At 37.4% G+C, this 24,805-nt stretch overlaps 1 protein-coding gene across 1 annotated transcript in view; it reads right to left on the reverse strand.

The window, feature by feature from the left end:
- The window catches only part of SYNE1 (spectrin repeat containing nuclear envelope protein 1), a 325,193-nt gene that overhangs the window by 101,331 nt on the left and 199,057 nt on the right, over positions 1-24,805 (reverse strand). Inside the window, exons 85-98 of the mRNA XM_081943908.1 lie at positions 23,372-23,509; positions 22,674-22,859; positions 22,070-22,192; positions 21,112-21,298; positions 19,818-19,957; positions 13,100-13,297; positions 11,312-11,452; positions 8,947-9,114; positions 7,068-7,229; positions 5,917-6,111; positions 4,650-4,823; positions 3,044-3,235; positions 1,262-1,396; positions 105-208 (exon numbers count right to left, since the gene is read on the reverse strand). Of these exons, the coding sequence (XP_081800034.1) occupies positions 105-208; positions 1,262-1,396; positions 3,044-3,235; positions 4,650-4,823; positions 5,917-6,111; positions 7,068-7,229; positions 8,947-9,114; positions 11,312-11,452; positions 13,100-13,297; positions 19,818-19,957; positions 21,112-21,298; positions 22,070-22,192; positions 22,674-22,859; positions 23,372-23,509 (2,243 nt within the window). The remainder of the gene's footprint in view (positions 1-104; positions 209-1,261; positions 1,397-3,043; positions 3,236-4,649; positions 4,824-5,916; positions 6,112-7,067; positions 7,230-8,946; positions 9,115-11,311; positions 11,453-13,099; positions 13,298-19,817; positions 19,958-21,111; positions 21,299-22,069; positions 22,193-22,673; positions 22,860-23,371; positions 23,510-24,805) is intronic.

Genomic DNA, 24,805 nt, shown 5'->3' on the forward strand with positions numbered 1-24,805 from the left:
GAATCTGTTATTTTAAATGTAAACTTTTTTTTCATACAATCTCCCTACAACGGAATATATGGACATGGTCACGGAAGATGAAGTATTTAAGCATAAATATTCACCTAGAATAAGGCATATCTGAAAATGATTGAGTTAAAATTTCTTCTCCACGACTTGCCACTGAACGAAGAAGGCTCTTCTGCTCTGCTAATTCTTTCTCTAGTTCCTAAAATAAATAAACAAAAGCAACCGCCTTAAATACATATATCGATCAATGAATACTTGGTTTCTAACTGTTTGGAGATATTTACCTAGAAAGAAAAAAATGAGCTGAAATCAAAGTATGTACGTTTTTTTTCTATAGCCACTGTATGTAAGTTTTTTCAGACAGCCACTAACAGAATTATTTGAACTACAATTAAGTTCTAATTTTGGAAGGTCCCCTCTCCTACAGCCTTTCCAACACAATGAGACAATTTCTCCATTCTCAGAGGTTTTAGTTTCAGGCAGTAGGCATATAATTAAGGGTGTAACTGCTATTTGTCACAATAAAGATAAAGAAGCACATTTATAACAAGATTTGGTAAGCAGCAGATATCATAATTTCTAGAAAGATTATTTCATCTCTACATATATATAATCTTACACGGGAAAAGATCCAAATACAACAAAACCAGCATAACAACATGTTTAGAGAAGATGATAGAATGCTGCTTATTAGAAAATGTAAACGATTACAGGATGCATCAGAACAATAACCACTGTAGAAGGATTGTAGGAGGAAAGCTGTGTTGATCTATAGTAGCAAAAATTGTTATTGCAAAGTAAGATCGTATTGCATATTAATGGAGCTAATATAATAATAAACTTCCATTATTATGCAGTCTCTATATACTGTAGGCTGCACTTCGGTATTGTATGATTTATTTGGTCCAGCCATATATTTATTGTAGATATTTACAATTGAAAACAGCATACACAACCCCTACTTTTATGACAATTTATAAATTACAAAATGGTTCCAGCATGGGCTTGAGACTGAGTGCAGATATCCATGTTCTCTATATGAAAATAGGAAGAGGGCTAGAAAAGCTACACCCTATTGAGAATATTGTTAATGAAATAAGACAAAGTGTACTTCAATTACACAGGGTATCCTTTATGATTAACGACTGATGCAAGTTTAAGATAATTTGTCAATCATCTACATAGATCTGTGCCATAATGAACACAATTAAGCAAATATACAATTTGCATTTATTATTTGCAACATGCTCACTTTCTGTCTTTGTAGAATGCTTAGTTGTTGTTGTGAACGGGTTGTTTGTGCCTGGGCCAGCCACTCCTGGACACTAGGATCTTGAGAGGTGACCAGATCTGATTTACATTCTTCCTTTTCCTGTACAGCTCCCTGCTTTAATAAAGAAAAAGAAAGGTGTGTGAGTGTGGAATGTGAGTAGGAAATAAAAGTAGAAGTAGGCTTGCTATTTGAAGTGTAAATTTCCGGGTTCTTAGCATGATGATTTATATATAGATTTAAGGCCTCTAAAATGGGAATCTGAGAAAGACATGACACCAAAATTGTCTTGATGGAGACATCATTATAAGACACAGCTCTATTTATCCACTTTATAAATATGAAGAATTCATCTGGGAGTGTAGGAAGTTTGTTTACTATACCTTGCTTACAGTGATTCCTATTTTACGCTATTCAGAGTCAGGTCTGTATCAAATTACTCAAAACAGCTTCTTAAATTATTTCCACATGCCACACCATATTATTATTCAAGTTTAATATATGAAATTACAGAGGATTTCAATTCACTAATTTAGATCAGAGCTGGGATTTAAAAAGAATGGCATTCCTAGTTTTAATGTTTTGTTTTATTTGGCAATGTGATTTGGCATACTGACCAAAAGTAAGTTTTACTACCATTCCGCTACTACGATCAGAAATATAAGTCTCTGGTTATTAGCAAAAATGTCATATGCTTTATCATGTAACTAAGAATTAAATAAATAATAGGACACATGCGCCTACAAAAAGATCACAGATAACTGGAACAAGCCACCTTGCTGGAAAAAAAATGACAAGGTAGATATTCTAACTATTCGGAAAGAAGTTTGAAATGGTATTGTGTATGAATGAACTGCTCGTTTGGCATGCTAACTTTTCTATGTAGAAATATTTATTTATTAAAATCACATACTCCCCATCTTACTCAGATAAGCAAACCAACCAACCTGGCAGATGATAACCTAATCCCAAAACTATGTTGAGTAATGGGAAGCCTTAAGGTGCATTGGGAAGTCCCTGCATGCATTGTATCCATAATGATCATGGACAAAATACATATGGAATTGTTATATCAAATAAATGCTCTAGAATTAAAATGTACACCCTTATTTAGTGAAAGAAAACTACTATTGAAAGCAGATCTTTCCTCATTTAGTTTCCTACCTATGTAAACAAAAAAAATGCTGTATTAGAACAAAACATTACTTGCCGTTTCTCTCTGATTTTAACCAAGAATTAGTAAATCTATTTGACGTATTACTTGATTAATGCTCATTTTTACGTCAAGGTTTCAATATTTGAACATTGGTCCCAAAACAAAAAATACTCATCAGAATAGGAGGAGAGACAGTTTGGTATACTGGTTAAGGCACCAGACTAGAAACAGGAGACTGGATGTCAGTCCCAGTTCCAACTGGATCACGTTGGGCCAGCCACTCTCTTTTATCCCTAGATGAAGGCGAACCCCTTCTGAGAAACTTAGGGACTGCTCAAAGCAGTTGCCAGGAGTTAAGACTAACTCAAAGGTTTGTCCACATGCACGCACAAACGCACAGAGAGACAAAAGTAGAAAGCGGGGAATAAAACTGAGCTAGTAAATCAGCTCACACAGTTTGTTATTTAATTATATAAAATATTACCAAACAAAGAGAGGAAACGTTATCCCAGAGTATAGATTCGTAACAGTAAACATTATACTATTTCTCAATTGCTACATATAAACCCAAAAACTACGTTTAAAACCAATTGAAAAGAGCTCCTTACCTGGATGTTGATCTGCTTGTCATGAAGAATCCTCTGTAGTTCCAGAAGGCTTCCCTTCAGCGTTCTGAGTTTCAGTGCCAGTTGCTCAGCCTCATCCTTGGTTTGAGCTTTCCCTTCCATGAGGAGGTTTTCATTGTGTACGCAAAGCTCAGACAAAGTCACCACCTTCTGCTCAATTTCCACAAGCATATTCTGAAGCAGCAAAAACAACGAAGCAAATTCATACATTCTGAAGCATCCATCAAAAATCTACTCACCCGAACAAATTCACATTGGGCAGACAATGGCATCCCTAGATTATTGCAATAGGCAGATCTCATTTAGTTAGGGCGGCTTGTGTCTTATTTTTCTACTTCGTGTACTTCTGCACTTCTCACCCTTCCTTCCCTCATTGTTCTCTTGAATTGATAAGCTTCTTCTCACAGTGGGTATTTCTGATTGGTGCAAAAATGGCCTAAGATCCTCTGCATAATCTTCTTTCACTTAGAGCGACTTAAAGGGACAAATCTCTGGCATATTTATTTTGAAATGTAGCTAATTTGTTTATATGCAGTAAATATTCTGACAGCAACAAGTTTAAGGATTTCTGGGTTAAATTATTTGCTGCTTGAATCATATTATATTTTCACAGAATTCTGAGGTTTACATAAATTAGAGGCAGGCTAGCAGTTTGTCTAAAACTGTACCCAAAGGCAACTATATAATGAAGCACAAATGTCTGGTAGAAATTACAATAAAATTAATATGGTGCAAATTATGCATTTGTGTCATGATACAACTAGTCATTCTCATTGCATGCAAAGGTGTCATGGCACACGTGACATTACTCTCTCCCATTACAAAGAAGAAACAGGTCAGCAATTCTCTTTCTAGAATATCTTCCAATTAAACACTTGTTTGCTTCTATAAACACTTTATTAGGTTCTTCATAGTTTATCTCTCATTTCTCATGTAAATCAGATCACAAAAATTTAGTGATGTGTTTTAGACTTCCTCACCTTTGCTTAAACAAAGTTTTGAATGTTATGCCTCCTGCTAACCTCTTCTCCAAAGGACAATCATTTAAAGTTTAGAAGGACTCTCTTCCCTTTTAAAACAACCTGGAGTTTATTAGTATGTTCAGTTTATTTTATGAATATGTGGACTATTAAACAAACCATGACCATGAATCATGGGATGATCTTGACTTGTTTCAACAAACTACAATTTAAACTAATTGTAGCTTAAACTTCTTCAATTTTTTTAAAAATATTTTTTCTCTTCAGTAATTATTTATAACTCTTTAAGATTTAAAACATAAAATTTTCACTACTGAAGCATATAAAAAATACTTGCATTATAACTAGACTTCATTGTATGATATTTTACTCCTGAACAAATCACCCACCCACCCATCTAACTTGTTACCAGAAATAATGCCCTGTAATTGAATTTTATTTTGACACAATTAAAACTGGCCCAACTGCTAAGAGTTGATGCTGATCTGATGGCACATAATCAACAAAAACAGCATTCCTGTTGTGAGTAATGTTAATATAATAACACATAGGAAATCTATGTTAGCTACAGTAGAAATAATGTTTAAATATGAATAATTTTTTTCCACCTGGCAGTCAACCAACTGAGAATCCATATCCATAGGTTCCTCATCAGTCACCAATGTAGTGCTTAGAGATGCTTGTGTGTTCAGAAGCCAGTGATCAAGTTCATCAGCCTCAGAGCGATACCTTTGCAGGGCCTGCTCTTGACGCTGTTCTTCTAGTTGCTCGTTGAGCTTCTCCTGTGAATTACATGCCATTATTTGTAATGTATTTGTTTTCAAATGCCTGCCATCCCGTTAGGTGATCTCCTGGGTGGAAGGGGCAAAAATAGTCAGGATAGAAAAAAGATAAGGGCTTTTCACACATTGAGTTTCTTGAGGAGAATGGGAAAGAAGCTGAAATGGGCTAAATTGCTGGTGGAAGGGAAATGTTAGCCTGAGAGAAGGAAAGGGAGAAAATGGCTAGCATGGATTGGATTAAAGTAGATTTCTGAAGATGTGCATGTTCCTGGGCAATAGGAGGTCACCAAAGAGGAGTTAATAAAATGCATAGGAAGAAGATAACAGCTTAGGAGATTAATTCATCCCAGTCCAGAATTCCCACGAGAGAAGAATATTAATTCTTTTGCTGGCCATGAGACTTATTCTTAACACATAACCCTAAATTAAGCCTATGCAGGATTCAGTAATTGCTGCACTGTGTGACTTGCGGACTCTGCCCTGAGGGAAAAACAAAGAGAAGTACTGTTGCTTCTGCAGCAATATTGCAGAAGGGGAGTTTCTCATGTGCAGCAAACCATGCAACTGAAGCATGAAGGACTCAGGACTTAGTACAATGAAACCATTCAGCCATGGTGTTGTTGGATTATAGCAGTGACGTGCAGTCAGGTGAGGCAAGTGAGGCACAGCCTCACCACTCTCATCATGAAAAAGGGGTAGGAGAGATAGTCCAATCCAACTTGTGTGTGTGTGTGTGTGTGTGTGTGTGTGTTTGAGAGAGGGGGAGGAAGGGAGAGGGGGAGGAAGGAGGGGAAGGAGAAGAAAAAGAAAAAGAAAGAAGGAGCAAAGGAGAAAAACAAATGCTGTCGCTTTAAATTGGAACTGAGCACGCCTGGCTGTGGAATTCTGGGAGTTGAAGTCCACAAGTCTAAAAATATTTGAAACCCAGCACTGTGTCAGTGCCTCACCAGTCATAAACCTCACCGCACGTCACTGGATTATAGAGTTGGAAAGTGTCATCTTAATCCATCAACATGTCTACAGTCCCCTGTGTAAAAATTGAATTTTTATTATTGAATTGTGTAATTAAAACTTTCTTTCAGCATCCTGGTACCTCAAGAAGCTGCTGTTTTCCTGAAGCTTTCATCTTAATAGTGGCCATTCTCTCTGCTAACACAGTAAGCGTGGACTGCAGAGCCAACTGCTCAGCAGCATCTGCCTCTAATGGTTCAGACACCAATTCTTCCGCTAATGAGATTTGCAGTTCACTTATTTCCTCTTGAAGCATGAGAATTTCATCCATCAAAGCCTATTAAAGACAGAAGTTAAACAGGGCCAACTTAGTCACTTTATTTCTGGGAAAAAAATGTCTTAAAATGATTAATACATTTGAACTGTTGAGTTCCAATGAAAACAGGTAGGCCTCGATTTACAACAGTTCATTTAGTGACCATTCAAATTTACAATGGCACTGAAAAAGGTGACTTATGACCAGTTTTTGCACATACAACTATTACAAATACCCATGGTTATATGATCAAAATTCAGATGCTCAGCAACTGGTTCATATTTATGATGGTTGTTGTGTCCCAGGATCAGAGGATCACCTTTTGTGACCTTCTGACAACCAAAGTCAATGGGGAAAACTGATGCCGGGTGGCTGCTCATGAGCGTGGTCGCTTCATGGCTGTTGTATTGCACTGCTGCGACAGCGCAACACAGCCATTCGCCCATGAGGATGTACCCGGCTCTTTGTGAGCCCGCTCACAAGAGAGCAGCCGCCCGGCAACCCCCCCTCTTCAGCTGGGCACAGCGCTGCTCACCAATCTAGAGGTATCCCGAAGGCAACAAGCAACGCGATCACCTTTGCCTCTCCCCAGGTTCCCGCGGCTTGACCCCTTCGGGATACTGCTAAGTTGGTGAGCGGTGCTCTGCCTGGCTGGAGGTGTGGGGTTGTTCAGGAGGCTTATATGCGGGAGGGAGGCTTATACTTTTGCCCACCATAAAAATATGGCATGGCTGTATTATGAGGACATGTCGTATTTTCGGGGAAACACGGTAATAACATTAAAGTAATGTTTCCTTTTCCTTTTAAAATACTTGTTTTCTTTAAAAATAATACTTTCATCACTTTCTAAAAGAAGGCGAAGAATGAAAATATGTCTGGCAATAACTTTGCCATACAGTTGGAACGGAACACCAGGAACCTGAACTGAACAAGAAACAAGTTTGTAATGTGCTTATTTATTTATTTATTTATTTTACCTGGTGGCCAGCCATCTGGCTTTCTGGACTCTTATTACTGTCTAGAGTGTCATTTAATTTCACTTCAACGGCTTCCATTTTTGTTGATATAGACTGAAGAGAATCTTGATATTTCTGCTGACGTTCAAGGGCTTCATAAAGTGTGCGCTGTTTTTCACTAATCTAAAATGAAAATTTATTTGTTTAATAGAGATTAAAACTTTTATATTAAATAATGAGAAAATGCACTGAGCTAAATTAAATTTGTATGGGTTTCTTTTTAAAACACACATACAACTTACCGTTTAGTGATTTGACCGTAGGCTTTTAAAAGACATACTACTGCAGAGGATTTTTTTCATAAACATATATTGCATGAAATTTATGTTGCCAAATTGTTACAAAATAGCTTCCCATCTCAAACTATAATTAAATTGCTTTTTGCCTATATAAACAGGAGTTTTTCCTGAACTTTTATTATCACTATAAGAGACATTGCTTTGCATTTTTCCTAGATAGTTGTAGTTTCCCAGTAATCTATAAACTAGAATCTGGTTGATAAATTCAATGATACAAATCTAATGTTTTCGTATTTCATATAATTTCTTTTGCCAAAACTCCCCTTTGTACTATATGGATTCATGATGTTGGTAATTTAAAATGGGCATGCAGCTGATTTTATTCCAGGACATCCACATGTTGACATGAAGCCATTTTTGGGGAATCTGACAAGTACTTGAACTATTTACTAATTTCAAATATTGTTTAACCACATCTGAAATATATTTCCAAAGCAGTTGATTAAAAAAAAAGGGGGGGGGGAAACCACCTTAAACATAGTGAACATAAGCTAAAACTTCAGAAACTCAACAATCTTAGATTAAAAATATAGCCAGAAATACTTGGTGAATCTCTTTAAAAAATTCAGTTTGATATAACTTAACTTTTTTCTATTAACTTTGTTATTTCAAAGAAAAACCCCTAATGAAGATCTTTATGTATGAATGGCCAATATGAAAAAAATAATGGCCAATATGAAAAAAGCAAACAGATCTCCCAATATTCTCACATATTAAACTTGATGGGCTTTAGGGTTCACAGTAAGATTTAAATTTGAAAAAAAGAAAAGACTGGATTTCAGAGTAATTGCTGCATAGTATAATCACAATACTCATTAATAATACAGGAACCTCATCTGGAACTACAGCTACATCATGGAGCAGTGGTTAGACTGCAGCATTGTAGGCTAATTATGCCAACTGCCAGCAGTTTGATTCTCACTAGCTCAAGGTTGACTTAGTCTTCTATCCTTCCAAGGTCGGTAAAATGAGGACCCAGATTGTTGGGAACAATATGCCAACTCTGTAAACTGCTTAGAGGGCTATAAAGCACTGTGAAGCGGTATATAGGTCTAAATGCTATTGCTATTGCTAAAGCTCCATATAAGACCTGAAGTAGCATTTGTATTGTGGATTGTTCCTCCTGAATATTCCAGCTAATCAGCTGTTAGACCAAATTGTTTATTAACTTGGATTTTTTGTTTTTCATACGTCAGTATTCCATGTCCAAAAACATTTTGGCAGCCTTATCCTCCTTTACCCCTTTCATATTTTATGGAGCCATGTTAATACTTGGTTTATGGGTAATGCTATTTAGGATACATTAAAAATAGCACCTGTGGAGATGAACAGAGGTGGACCGTCATCTGACGGTTTTAAAATGTTTTGTGACTTCTGGAATTTAAAGAAGAGGTTATTCTAGGCCTTGAAACCTTCTATATGCAGGTTTCCTTACAGTTCCAATGCAAGCTAATTTTCAATCTAAATAATAATGTGTCTTTGCAAGTATTTACACTGACAGAAGACAAATCCCCATCCACATTAATGGTAAAAAGACTTACCACGTTTTTCAGGGTCTCCCAAGAACGTTGCAAATCATCCAATTTAGTACTGGAAAGGGCTTCTAATCTTGGTTCATAGGATTCCTGAACAATCGGAACGCTAGGCTGAATTTGGGATGCTTCTGTCTGCAACTGTTCAGCAGATAAGGCTTGATAATAAGCAATGTCCTATGAGCATAAGGTAAAATATTGTATTTTCAAAAGTGCTGAAAGTTCAGCTTATTTTTGAAATTAGAATATATTCTCATTTAGTACTAATATTTTATCGTCCCCATTTATGATGTTTTAACAGCATTATTTTATTTTCTATCATTTTGGCTTTATGTAAAAAAAAAAAAACACCACTACCACCTGACACACGTTGGAACAACTTTGAAGATGGCTTTGACTGATTTAGGCAAACACAGAACTGAAGAATTATAAATGTGTCATTGAAGAATTACAAATTTGCCAATCTTTGATTTAACATGCTAAACATATAGCACTGCATCCCAGTGTTCCAGGAAACCTCATCAGCCAGAAAAGAACTAACTTTGAACACTCACATGCTGTTTAAAATATACATAAACTCAATGACAAAGATAACATAAATATTTGATTTCAGATGTTACCTATAGATTTATGATACCCACTTTTTTCATTAGTTGCACTGCAAATAAGATCTGTTTCCTAAAAGGTTTCTGATATAGCTTAAAGTATCATCGTCAACTGTTTTAACTTTTTTCCCTTTAAGTACTTCATAGTTGTTTTAGATGTAAGCTTTGAATTATCTCGATAAAACAGCCTATCAGATCCAGTTTCTTCACTGATTTTAGGATATTTGCTTCTATGATTGTGATGGCATTAAATTTTGGATTCATTCTTCCTTCCACAACATAATATTTCTGTGCTATTGGCTGCATTCAAAGTATGATAGAGTAAAGCGTTTCTTTCATCAAATGCTTCACCCATTTTTCTCCTAATGTAACTTGCATGGTTATGATTCTAGAGTTCACTTTTTGTTTCATCATTCAAAAGCACTTTGTTCCAAAACATTTCAGGTTTATCAAGGTTTTATTTTGCATACTTGAAATGATGCCTTTTATTATGACATTTGCTTCTGGCAGTTCCTATGAAGGTCATTGTTGTGAGACACTCTGTGCTGCAGTGGACAGTATCCATTGAATTTTTCAGCCTGTCCTTTGCATTGAAAGCTTAGTTTTGGACATCTAGATTTTCCTAGCCTTCAAGCAAATAACCTACTGTACTTTTTGTAGTATAAGATGCACTGGAGTATAAGACGCACCAAGATTTTGAAGAGGCAAATTTAAAAAAAAAGTTTTTGAACTCTGCAGACCTCCCAAAAATGGCCTGTTTTTTTGTGAAAACACGCCCTTTATTTCAAAAAGTGGGCATGAATAGCCTTTAGGAGGCTTGTAGAGTGCTATTGGGAGCTGAGGGGGGCAAAATTGAGCACAAAATGGCCCATTTTCCGCTCATTTCTGCCCTCCCCAGCCCCCAGGAGCACTCTGAAAGCCTTCTAAAGGCTCTGCACAGCCATTTTGGTGAAGGGGGCGGGGTTACAGGAGGCAAAAAAAATGTTGTATTGAGTGTATAAGATGCACCCAGATTTTCACCCTCTTTTTTGAGGGAAAAAGGTGTGTCTTATACTCCAAAAAATAAGGTAATTAAAAAACGAAGGCTGAAAAAAAGGCTGTATATTTCAGCTAGCTAATGTTCTGAAACATGGCTGTGAAGTACTTAAAGGAAAGGTAAAGTTTTGGATTGTCCTTCACAGTCCCACAAGTTGAATATTACTGAAAATCTCAAGTATGCAGTACATGTAAGAAGACATCAGAATCTACAACTTTCACTGTTTTATTCCATTTTATATTTCTTTTCATCGTAAAAAGAACGATACGAAATGATTCCGAAATGCTTTTGATGGATAGAAGGCCTGGCACCATATGTACAGACATATGCAGATACATACTAAATGAACTTTTCAATAGAAAGTGATGCAACGAAAACAGCTGAAATCATATGAAAAAAAATTGAATTATCCCCGCATAAACAAAACAATGGAAAATAATGTATCTATTTCTGTAGCGATCTAGCGATGGAATCAAGACAAAGAGACAATGAAATATGTCTAAATGTTAGCATAAAGTTGTGTTTTCTCAAGATCTTTTATCACTTTGATATGCTAAACTAATTTTGAAAGTGAGAATGAATGGTGGTTTCTTAATGATAAAATAAAGGTTCTACATTTGCCCAGCATGAATGATATACACTCAGCATTACTGAACAAATGAGATATTATGCACTGTATTAGGACCACAGATGTTTGCAGATAGCACAGACGAATGAATGCTGAGGGAGATACCTGATTAACAGAAGCATCAGCATTAGCCACAGGTGAAGGAGAGCGACAAGCAGGAGGAGAAGAGATCTCACTGTTGCTTCCCTCTTCCCCAGATTCCTCAGTAACTGGTGACAGAAGTGTGTGACAGCGACCAGCAGTCATCTGCCATGGGAAATGCATCCCAAAGGACAGGAAGATCATTCAGATACAAGAAAGACTTTGTATTTCATGTCTTCAAAAATGTGGAGTTTCATCAGAACATAGTTTATAAGAGACTATGGTCCCTTCTCAAACCTGTATACAGACTAACTATAAAGAAGAAGATGAATTCTACTCTTCATGCTACTTAAACCTTGAACCTAGGAAGGTTTTGACAGGCAAAACATTCTCCACCTCTGTATCATTAGCTGTGCCTGTCAAAATCTCTTTTATACCATCACATTTTTCACTATGATCACTATGTATTCCCCAAAAGTATGTTAGTAAAGCTGATGAAGGATGAATTTCTAAGTAATTTACGTGACAGTTCTACTTAAAAATTAGTACAGCCACAATAGCGATAAAACACAGATATTAATTCTACCAAGAAAGAAACTAAGTGGGAAAAATTACAGAGAAAAACAACTAGAACATAGAGCCAAAAGCAATGCAGATTTCCTCCAGTTGAACCTGCAACACTGGGGTTGTATAGGACCCTTAAGCTCCTTTTTGTATCCTTGGAAATTCAGCAACATAGGATTACTATAAAAAGAAGCTGATCAACATGTAAAAATAGGTAGTTTTTATATATGATACATACATAAATAAAATATAATAAATATAAAAATATAAAACAACTGAAAACAATCATTTAGCTCCATTCAACTAATTCAGGTGGAGTTTCAGTCATCTAACATCATTTTCCCCTCCCTGCCCATATTCCACCAAACTTCCCTAGCATCCATTTAAGGCATCTTATATGAAGGTTAATACAGGAGCCAAACAAAAATGGAGAAATAGAAACAGTTAAGTCCTCTTTTATTGGAGTTATTATTGAGATTTCCAAAAGTATCGTATATGAATTACTCCTCCAGTAATTCCCAGACAAAAACAGATGAGTTGAATATTAAACTATTACCATATCATTAGACATCAACCAAAAGATGTAGCTAGGAGAATTGCCACCTATTGCCAGGCAGTGATAAAGATCCCATCAAATACTTTAAATTTTGTTCAGTAATTTATATTTTAAAATTTAATTTTCTGATCTGTGATCGTAATGAAATGTTTTGATTTTAAATATGGTCTTCTGTTCACTGTTAATAGTTAACACTGAAACATTTTATTTATCTATAAAATATTTTTAGTACAGTATAAACCTCTGTAACATTTACCGCTGCTGCAGATGTTTAAGTAATTTATATGTAACGAAAAAATTTAGTTTAAATTCTTCTTCAGTTCTGCATTTAGACATGCAATCTGCATTTGATGTACAAGCTATAAAAATTTTAAATGTTATTAGACATATAAGCCTCAAACTAACTTACTGTTATTTAGCGTGAATGCTTTACTGCTTTTTTAAAAGGTTGACTTACACCCCCTCCCATCAGATAGCTGGCAAAGATAATTGACTGATTTCTCTTCACTTTTCCATTCACCTTATTGTTTTGCATAAACTGGGTTTATTATCTTTTACTCCACAATTTCAGGCATCTCCTAAAAGCAAGTAAACGATCTAAATGATTGCAATCCTGTTCACAATAGAGTGAGAAGCGATACTGCAAATAATGATCCTGACAGATAAATGTGAATTACACGATCATTGCTTACCATCACTACAGACGGGTGAGCACTATGTGCAGGAAGCATGTCTTCTGAATCCAACTCCTCCATTCTCTCTGACAGCCCCTCTACCTCTGTCACTGTCAGCAACATAGTCGCATGCTTGGCTTTCATGGTTAACATCTTGCACTTTGAATTAAGAGATGCGATTTGCTCTTGGTAACCTTTGATCTTCTCCGCCAGCTCCTGAGAAAACCGCAGGATCAGTAAAGGCCATAAGGAATACAAGCTAGCAGCAATTCTGCTTCCATTAGAAAAACCCGGCTCGCTTCTTTAAGATCAGCCAATGAAATCACAGCTCTGTGTTTCAGACGCTCCACATTAGCCACAGCAATAGCTGAACTACAGGATGTTGATTGTGGAAAAAAGAACAAGTCAGGCTGCATCACATGCACACTTAACCCTTTCACAGAGACAGCTATGCAAATGAGCTGCTCACTTATCACAGACAAGGAGATTAAGCTGACGACAAAGACAAAGCATTTCCACACAGGATTCTGCTCAAAACAGGGGAGGGACAGGAGGAATAATTTATGCCGTCGCCTTCCTGCAAGGCACAAAAACTAGCTGAATGTCTCCAGATACTACATACCAGGGAAATGAGGTCATGCAATAACTGGAAGTGTTTTTTTTTAAAAAAACTGCTGTTTCTCTTTATGAATATACAATAGTCAACAGAGCAGGCAATAAAATGCAAGGCTAACAAACGCTGTCACTTTCTTCTTGCTGTTCTAATATGCTGGCTGTACAAATGTAGCAAAAATAAATGTGGTTAGAAGAAAAGACCGTTTTTTGTAATTGCTTAAGTGCAGCAGTATCTGGGATTACCTCCAGGTTTCATTTAGAATTTTAAAAAACTAAACAAGCTTATTTAAAACTAAAATCCAAATAGCCTCTCTTTCTGCAGCAAATACACATTTAGGATTGGATTTGCTCAATGTTGACTCAACCTGGCTAGCACAGCAAATAAGAATTGCAAAACAAAGCTACTAGGATATAGAAGTGGATGTTTAACTCTTTAATTCCAGTACTTTGGGTTAGGCTTCTAATAAGTAGATAGAATGAGATGGAATGCAGTATTAGCTTCAGAATGCTGTATAGAAAGTGAAAGCAAAAATTGCTGCTGACTCTTATCAAAGACTACAAAAGCATACACACACAGACAGACACACACACACACCGAACGACCTAGACATTTTAATTCCTTTATATGTACCTTTGTCAGCTTTGCTCCCAACTGGTATATAATAAGCTCCTTTATGTTGCATTTATAGTTCCTAAGACAATTGCCCAAAAGATGGACTAGATAGAGAATAAAATGCCATAGACCAGTGATGGCGAACCTTTTTTGGCTCGCGTGCCACAAGTGGGGGGAGCGCAGGGGGGTCGAGTGTGGGCATGCCGCACCCATAATGCAATGTGCGACCCCCCAGTGCGCATGCGTGCACAACGCGCACCCCCCCATTTTTACACGCTTTTTTCGCCCTCCCCAGGCTCCAGGGGCTTTATAGGAGCCTGGGGAGGGCGAAAAGAGCCTCCCCCCGACCCCCCAGAGGCCCTCCGGAGGCTTCAGGGACCGTCCGGAGGCTTCCCTGAAGCCTTCGGAGCACTTAAAACCACCCTCTTAGCAAACCGGAAGTGACTTCCGGGTTGCTCGGAGGGTGGTTTTAAGCGCTCCGAAGGCATCAGGGAAGCCTCGGAAGCGCTCCGAAGGCATCAGGGAAGCCTCGGACAGTCCCTGAAGCCTTCGGAACGCTTAAAACCACCCTCCGAGCAAACCGGAGCCCCGAAGGCGTCAGGGAAGCCTCCAGATGGTCCCTGAAGCCTTTGGAACGCTTAAAACGACCCTCCGAGCAACCCAGAAGTCACTTCCGGTTTGCTTGGAGGGTAGTTTTAAGTGTTCCGAAGGCTTCAGGGACGGTCCCTGAAGCCTCTCGGGGGGGGGAGGCTCTTTTCGCCCTCCCCAGGCTCCAGAAGGCGAAAAATAGCTTTCAAAAAGGTGAACTCAGCTGACCAGCGCGCGCATGCGTGCTGGCCAGCTGACAGGGCAGCGCCTCACGTGCCCTGACAAATGGCTCCACGTGCCACTTGTGGCACGCGTGCCATAGGTTCGCCATCATTGCCATAGACAATTGCATTTCAGTCAACTGCAACAGGTTTCATGTGAAACACTTTTGTGAGGCAAGGTTGGAAACAAAGCACCTGAGACTATATAGGCATCAATTACTATTTCTGCCTCAAAATGAATGGATCTCAACCCTTTACGATACATAAGTAGGAGAAAGAAAAGCAACGTTAGAATCTTGGCTTCCCTCCCTCCCTCCCTCTCTCTCTCTCTCTTTCTATCTTTCGGCTTGAGACCTACAGACTGTTTTCCTTCCTATTGACAGATTTTTATAAGATCTGTTAAAATAATTGTATCATTCTACAAATCTTTGCCTCTGAGCCTTTCAGATCCAGTATCAATTTGGGTGATAATTTCTCAAATTTGTATAAAAAGGTAGTCCTCGACTTACAACCACAGCTGAGCCCAAAATTCCTGTTGGTTGGTAAGGCATTTGTAAAGTTTTGCTCCATTTGATGACCTCACTTGCTACAGTTGTTAGGTGAATTACTGCAGCTGTTAAGTTAGTAACACAGTTATTAAGTGAATCAGGTCCCCCATTGACTTTGCTAGTCACAAAAGGTGATCACATGACCCCTGGACATTGCAGCTGTCACAAATATGGGTCGGTTGCCAAGCATCTAAATTTTGATCATATAACCATGAGGATGCTACAACAGTGATGTTAAAAATGGTCATTAAGTCACTTTTTTCAGTGTTGTTGTAACTTTGAACAGTCACTAAATGAACTGCTGTAAATCAAGGACTACCTGTAATATAACCTGGCATATGGAGTATAGAGAATACTTCAGCAAAAGGCAGGTATGCCCCTAATAGACTGAATACCCTTTGCACTGTTTAGCCCAAATAGTTGCAATTTAATTTTGGAAAGTAAAAAGGATCATGATTAAAGATGATACAAATTTTATGGCAACTGGTGATACAGAAAAGTCAACAGAGGAAAATGTGGTAAGGGCAGCTCACAGGTAGATGATTTTGCCACCGAATTACCAAAACATATTTCATAAATTAATGGTGAAATAGAATACACTCATCCACAAATTTATCATGATATTTTTTGACATGATGTTTTGGGATAAAGTTGGAAACTTAATGTTTTCATGAGTACAAGGATTTTGTATGATGATTGCTTTATATTAATCCTGTGAATTTTTAATTATTTTGGACTAGTTTGGAATATTATGTACCATAATTTTCAGACAAGAAGACCCACCGGAGTATAAGACGCATCATGAAGGTAAATTTTAAAAACAAGTTTTTGCACTCTGCAGGCCTCCCAAATCCTCTGCATGCCTCATTTATTGCAAAAGAAAAAAGAAAAAAAAAGGGGGGGGCATGCAGAGACTTTGAGAGGCTTGTAGAGTGCTCCTGGGGGCTGGGAGGAGGCAAAAACGGTCCTCAGGAGCACTTTACAAGCCTCCCAAACCCTCTGCACATCCATTTTTGCAAAGGGGGCGGGGTTTCGGTAGGCCAAAAATGCTGTATTCAGTGTATAAGACGCACCCAGATTTTCACTCTCTTTTTTGAGGGAAAAAGGTGCGTCTTATACTCTGAAAAATACAGTATTTTGGAAAACAATTGAGAACCATGGCCTCAATAATCTAAACATAGCATAAGCAAGTATAAGTATAGATATAAGTATAATCTTATTTTCCTGGATTATCCTAATGCACTCTTTCATGTACAGAGTTCAAGTTGTCTTGAGTACAAAGAAGACTTGTAAGTATGTAAGTGAAAGAAATTCTTTACATATAACTGGTTGCTTGATGTAAAAGCAACTATTGACACAGCAACATTTATACAGGTAACTTGTATATGTCAATCAGTGACGTGCAGTTAGGTGAGGCAAGTGAGGCACAGCCTCACCACTCTCATCATGAAAAAAAAAGTAAAAGGAAAAAGCTGAGCTAGTTGCTGCCTCACCGTGGATGACTCTGCTTAACCTCACTGGTGCTCTCCCTCCCCAAGTGTAGTGACTTCCTCCCCAGGCCCCCATTCATTTCTCTCTCATACACACACAGCTGGATAAAACTATATAAAAATCTAGCCCAGCTTCACTGATTACAAGTTTGAAAAGGCAACGTGGCTCCACCTGCAATCAAACTACACTTGGGGAGGGAGAGCACAAGCGAGCACTGAGGAGACCACAGGAGGAGGCAGGAAGCCAGGCAAAGAGCCATGCTGTAGTACACACACTTCCCCCCAGCCTCTTTCTTTTGGAAGGCTCGGCTCGGCTCCCCTCCGGCTTCTCTGCCTCTCCTCTCACCCCAGCCTGCCAGCAGGAGGTGGTGGGTGGGCTTTATTGTGTTCCAGGCATTTCCCACCCAGACAGCAGGCTGCATTTGCAATGGTGGAGGTGTTTGGGAAAGGCAGCAGGGGAATGGGGTGGGGATGGCAGAGGAGCTGCTTTCAAGCCACTGGAAAAGATATCCAATCCAACTTTTGTGTGTGTGGGGGTTTGTTTGAGAGTGAGTGAGAGAGGGAAGGGGTAGGAGAGATAGTCCAATCCAATTTCTCTCTGTGTGTGTGTTTGTGTGTGTGTATGTGTGTGTGTGTGTGTGTGTTTGAGAGAGGAGGAGGAAGGGAGAGAAGGAGGAAGGAGGGGAAGGAGAAGAAAAAGAAAAAGAAAGAAGGAGCAAAGGAGAAAAACAAATGCTGTCGCTTTAAATTGGAACTGAGCATGCCTGGCTGTGGAATTCTGGGAGTTGAAGTCCACAAGTCTAAAAATATTTGAAACCCAGCACTGTGTCAGTGCCTCACCAGTCATAAACCTCACCGCACGTCACTGATGTCAATCAATCTTTTCCTTTAGCTTCTGACTATATAAAGAAGTTTTTCACAAATAATGTATCCAAATAAAGAAAGCTCAATGGAGAAATTGAGGAAGAGTATTGAGACTGATTATATAGCAATTTTGAGAATGATTGCTTCAGCCTCCATAGAAATATTCACAATGTACCAAATTTTCAAGATGAAAATACATTTGTTAATTTTTACTGTATTACTTAATAACTGTGGTTTTTTCCAGAATAACATGCTTTCTGTTATGGTAGTAATTTCTCATATTTTGCTCTTCATAGAAAAGCTGTGGGCTGTTTTGTTTTTAAATATTTCCAGTTAGAACAAAGTGATCTCATATTTTTTGTTGCACAGCAGGTTTTTACACTTCTTATTTTACCTAAAATAATTCAGTGACGTAAATAGAGAAACACAACAAAAACATACCACCCATCCTGAATAAAAATGGAAAAGACTGGTGTGTGTGTGTGTGTGTGTGCATAATTTTACATTTTGTTTCATCATATTAATTATTAATAATTATTTCACTGGAACCTGATACTTTAAGCAAACTTTCTTTCCAAATAGTAGTTGTAAACCCGTTGCTTCTCACATGAAAAATAATATTATATATATGTGTGCATAACTATAGGACTCATTTAAAATGATAATGAACTCTGAGGTATGGAGTTCAGCTCAGTCTGAATATATGTTTTCTTCCTCCTTTGAGAGTTTTCATTGCTTAATCCCTTTTAATTTTTAATACATGAAAAAATAGTTTTAAAACAATGCATTAGCTTATAAGAGCAATAGGAAAAACTCTTAAAACAATTCAAACCCAAAAGTTCATATTTTAGGAGTATTACTTTGCTTTAGCCACCACTCTGATGGTGTTCTCACTGCATTTAATACAGCAGCCCCCAACCTTTTGGGCACCAGGGACCAGTTCTGTCGAGAGGGGTTTGTCTGCGGAGGAGAGGGGGAATGCTGCCTGCATCCCATGGATGGAGCTTCACTTGTTTGCCTGGCCCAGTTTCTGACATGCCACGGCCCGGTGCCAGTCCACAGACCAGGTGTTGTGGACCCCTGACTTAATAACCTATTTAAGTAAATGTATAGTGTTAATGCATTACTTGTTCTTATTACTGTCAAGAGTATTGGAAGGTACGCTATACAACCTGCTCACAGGATGTTTTTCAATTCCCAGGAAGCAAAGGGAAATTTTAGAGGATGTACTGTACTGATTTGGATGATTGTTGCTTGGTACAAAAAAAAATTAGAAGGCCATGCGAACATGCACAAGCATAGTCACCTCATGGCTGCTGCTGTGTTGCAATATTTTTGGGAGAGGGCTTATTTTAGCACATGCACTCAAAAGCCTGATTGGGCTTATTATCTGGGGAGGTCTTACTTACAGGGAAACAGGGTAACAGTGGTATAGGGAGAGACAACTGACAATATTAAAATATAGAAGATGGTGCACCAAAAATGGAGACCAATAAATCCATTATGGCACATTACACAATATGCTATGTGTCATAAAGTTGTTTCTCTAAAAGCTTATCTAATATCCCCAAAGACAATTAAAAGTGAGTAGGATATAACTCTCGGGTTCTAAAATAAGGAGTCTTTGATCACCAAAAATGATCTCAGATGAATGCGGCTATAGCAGCTATATTAAGAGCTGTTACCAATTTCAACTACCTATTGTGGAAAAAAGACAAAATGATGAGATAGGAAAACAAAGCAAAATAGTTTTTAGCATTTAAAAAATAAGTCAGCCTTGGATCTCAGTTGTAATACCTCATGGCATGAAATCTGGGCTTCCAATTCTTGGATGCTACTTGTTGATATGGGCTTCTCTTGAATCTCATGGTGGGCTTTTTCTATCATTTGCTGCAGATGTTTCATCTCTTGTTCATATTGCTCATACTGTACTGCTGCTTCCTAGAGAGAAAGAATAGATAATTGAGCCTGTAGAATAAGACAACTACTTCATTAACTTAGCTTCATCATTACAATCATCACCTAAAATGAGGAGGGGAAAGTTGCAATCTTCTAATAGGATTAGCTATGGTGGCACAGTGGTTAGAATGCAGGCTACTTCTGCTGACTGCCAGATGCCTGCAGTTTGACAGTTCGAGCCCCACCAGCTCAAGATTGACTCAGCCTTCCATCCTTCTGAGGTCAGTAAAATGAGGACCCAGATTATTGGGATCAATATGCTGACTCTGTAAATCACTTAGAAAGGGCTGTAAAGCACTGTGAGGCAGGTAATAAGTCTAAATGCTATTGCTATTTATCTCTAAGTAGATATGTATTACACCACAGATAGTCCCTAACTTTTGAGTCCAAAATTCCCCATGCTAAGCAAAAGAGTTAAATGAGTTTGTCCCATTTTACGACCTTTCCTGCCACAGTTGTTAAGTGAATCACTGCAGTTGTTAATTTAGTAACATGGTTGTTAAGTGAATCTGGCTTCCCCACTGACTTTGCTTGTCAGAAGGTTGCACAAGATCACATGACGCCAGGACACTGCAACCATCATAAATATGTCAGTTGCCAAGTGTTTGAATTTTGAAAACATGATCACAGGGATGGTCCAACGGTCATGTGTAAACAGTCGTAAGTCACTTTTTTCAGTGCTGGTTTAACTATGAATGGTCACTAAACAAATGATTGTAAGTCAAGGACTACCTATATACCGTATCGAATAAATGTGACCAAAAGTAGACTTCTTGCAAGATTTTCTCACTTTAGTTTCATCTCAATTCACTGTATATTTTTTTCCTCTGCTTATGGTTCTTAGTTTAGCTCCTTTCACCGTTCACATAATGATAAAACATGTTAACGAAAAATCTATGTCTGGTTCATCCATTACCATCATTCACAGGAGTCTAACAAGCAACTGGCAACAACGTACATTTCCCTGCTTTCAAACAGACTCCTAACAACTTGGATGGCACCAATTCATACTTTTCACATATGTTTTAGCTCTTTCGTTCATCATTAAACCTACAACTTTCCTTCTGTAAATTCTTCTAATGGAAAGTGTACCACACTCATGTATTAGTTTGAGTCTTATTTTAACATACACTTGCCTGCATTACATTGCACTGCTGGATAGCTGTGTGCTGTAGATGACTGGCATCCTCCTGCAGCCTAAGAGCTGCATGACATATCGGTAGAGTAGTGAGAACTTCTTCAGGGATCCGTAAAGCACTCTGACAAACTTGGACTGCATGAACCTTTGGCTTCAATGATTCCATTTCCAAAAGCAAATGCTGGAAACATTGAGCATACATAAGCAACGCTACTATGTGTGTTTTGCAAAAATGAGCTAAAAGTTAATTTAATTATTAATTCTAGATCTGAAATGCTCAAAATGAGTTTTACATTTTAAAACAATAATGAGTGGGATAATAGGCCTAAGAAACGTGGCAATCCCAAAGATTCAAAGCAGATGGAAGTTAGGCTTTAATAAATGTATCTGTTAGGTTAGTGGTTTCAGTTCAACATGAGACTAAAAGTTGAAGTACAAGTAGTCCTCATTTAGTGACTGCTTCATAAAGTAACAGGACAGTAATGAAACAATAACTAATACCCACATTTACAATCTTTGCAGGTCGGCAAAGCAAAAAAAAAAAAGCTGAAGTAAACTCGTGATGCTTCATGTAGTTACAATTTCACTTAATGAAATAAGCAACAACTCGGTCCCAATTGTGCTGACTAAATGAGGATTCCCTGTATTCTGAAATACATATGTAGTACCCTACAAAACCACTCTGAACTAACATAAACCTAGAACTTCATTTCTGAATATAACAAATACCACAAAAGCCAATGCTCAAGTTAACATTCCTTTCTCTTAGCTCTTCCAGCACCCAAATCGACAAATAGTTGGGTTAACTTTACCGATCAATATCAGGATGACCCTTATTATTAGCATTCATCCTAGAAATTGAAGGAAGGTAACTAGTCTCAAAGTAACCCAGGAATTAATACTTCACAACTGTGCTTCTGCAAGTAGTATCTCAATGGTACGATCAGTCTACCTGTCGGTGAGAAAGTTGTTCTTTCAGACTCAAACGGCCAATTTCTGGAGATGTCAGAGTGGCTTGAGCTTGCTCTAAAGCTGTACGAAGAGCTTTCACCTCTGTTTCAAATTTCTTCATATCCTATAAGCATAAAATGTGGAGCAGAAAATATGAGTTTCAAGCAAAACCAGAAAACATGATCTCAGCATCTTAATGTTTTATGACTGATATATAACATCTACATGCTTTGTCGCCTTGCTTCAGGAGCCCAAAGGTGCGCATAGCCATGGGAATGGAGAGTACCCTGAATGTCTTTTTTTCATCTTTCAATTAACTTTTAAGAATGTTTCTAATCAACTTTTTTCCCTTTTAAAATTTTAACTTTATATCCTAATTTTATGTTTTAATATTTTATTGTACACCACCCAGAGTCTCTTACAGAAGGAGACGGGCATTCCAAAATGTGATAAGTAAATAAAAAATTTAAAAATATGAATTACAATAGAAGAATACATTTTAAAAAATAAAAATGAATAGCTACATCTAAATGAACTAGATTAGCATTTTGTTTTCCTAATACAGTTCCCACAGATGATGTACGTATAAAGTGCTTTCCACATACTTTGGCTGCATCCTGAATATTTTGTAGCCGTTGTTTGATAGCCTGTTGTAAATCCTCAGTCTGTCTACGAAGATCTGACACTTGCTGAAACATCTCTTCAGTGAAATACACACTTGCCAAGTATTCTGTTTTTTCATTCATAGTTTCAAGATCCCTAGGAAGTTCACCAGCCTCTTCAAACATGGTCTAAATTGTATAAAATAGATGATGTTTAACTTTTCCAGCTGCAACTGAACTAAATTTTAGGCTCAAAATTATTGCAATTATTCCTTTTTTAAATCATAGGATTTAAAAAAAGCAGCTATAACTTTGCTGAAATATCAATTGTATTTTAGAAATACATTTTCAATTTCTGCTAATATAGAAGCTTTTATTAGAGAAATTAGATTGCATAATCTCTTTGTTTAATGTTACCTGTTATTACATCTTGAAACAGTTATCTAGAATTACTCCATTACCTGAAAAGATGCTAAGACAAAATGTATAGGCCTGAACTCCAGGCAGATTCATCTAAGTAAATTAGCAACTTGGAATTTCCAGTTGGATGGTGCCAAACAAAAGAAATATCACTTGCATTAAGAGATACAGTAAAAATACTACAGTTTGGGATTGGAAACTTCGGTTTACAGCTGTTTTGATGCAGCAATTTTCTTGTTTTTTGCTATTAGTAAAAAAAAAAGTCTGTGGGCTATTATTACCTGATGAGACATAAATTGATTGCGAAGTATAGTAGCAGAATTCCACATTATGTTTCCATGTAATAAAATCTTGGCTTTTTCAATCCATTTTAGTATGAATTCTAGCATTTCATTATATTCATCTAAATGGGAAACAGCCTGCAACAAAAAATCAATACATTTGAAGAACAAATGTACACAGGACTTAGATCTGCCTTAGTATAATAGTATAGTGATTACCAACTCAATTCTTTAAGCTCTTTAATATTTACATTTCTCAAGTAAGGTACCATATTATTTTACTAAACAACTTACATTAAAATTAATGCATTGGATATATGCATATTATGCATGTGTTTTACACAATTATACTTCAAGTATTCAAATCTGGATTATACAAAACATTGACACTGGTGAGTGAAAATATACTTGTGTGAATGCTAGATGTAACTGTGGTTGAAAAGAAGAAAGTGTGGATAATGGGTATGTCAATATCAGGGGATAGTAGAATAAAGTCAAAGAATTGGAGAAGATCACAAAGTATCAAGATCTGAAAATCGAAGTTGAAAGTTTGTGGCATGAACCGGATATGGTGGTTTTAGTGATGCTGAGTGCCATATTAAAAAAAATCCAGGGTGACACTTAGAAAATCTGTGCATTTTCATTCATCAATTACAAAAAGCCATACTGCTTCGATCCACACATATACTATGCAGATACATAATGATATACTAGGTTCATGGGAAGAAGTTGAGGCATATGAATGCCAAAACCAGCTAAAGAACTAGAAGCTGTCTTTTCCCATTGCTATGTATATTATTATTATTATTATTATTATTATTATTATTATTATTATTATTATTATTATTATTATTATTATTATTATTATTATTGCATCAACAGAAGTGTATCACAGCGGCCAGTTGTTTCACCGGATTTGGCATTAATTACTAGTCGGGCTCCACCCAGGGGCCTAGGATGTCATAACGTATTTTCGTAATATGTGTGCAGATCCAAGCAGTGCAGCCTTTTGCATTTGACTGATGGTGATTTTGTCAATTTTTAACTGTTTTAAATGTAATTCCAGTGCTTTTTGGAATAGCACCCAGTGTGCCGATTACCACTGGAATTACCACTGCTGGTTTGTGCCATAATCGTTGGATTTCGATTTTTAAGTCCTGGTATTTCGCGATTTTTTCATATTCCTTCTCGGCGACCCTGCTATCACCTGGTATTGCGATGTCTATGATTGTAACCTTATTTTTCTCAACCAGTGTGATGTCTGGTGTATTATGCGCCAGTATTTTATCCGTTTGTATGCGAAAATCCCACAAGATCTTGACCATCTGACTCTCGATGACTTTTTCAGGCTTATGTTCCCACCAGTTTGTTGCTGTTTTAATATTATAATTTTTGCACAAATTCCAGTGGATCATTTGTGCCACTGAATTGTGC

This window comes from Natrix helvetica, assembly GCF_964273705.1.
Source record: "Natrix helvetica genome assembly, chromosome: 2".
NCBI lineage: Eukaryota > Metazoa > Chordata > Lepidosauria > Squamata > Natricidae > Natrix > Natrix helvetica.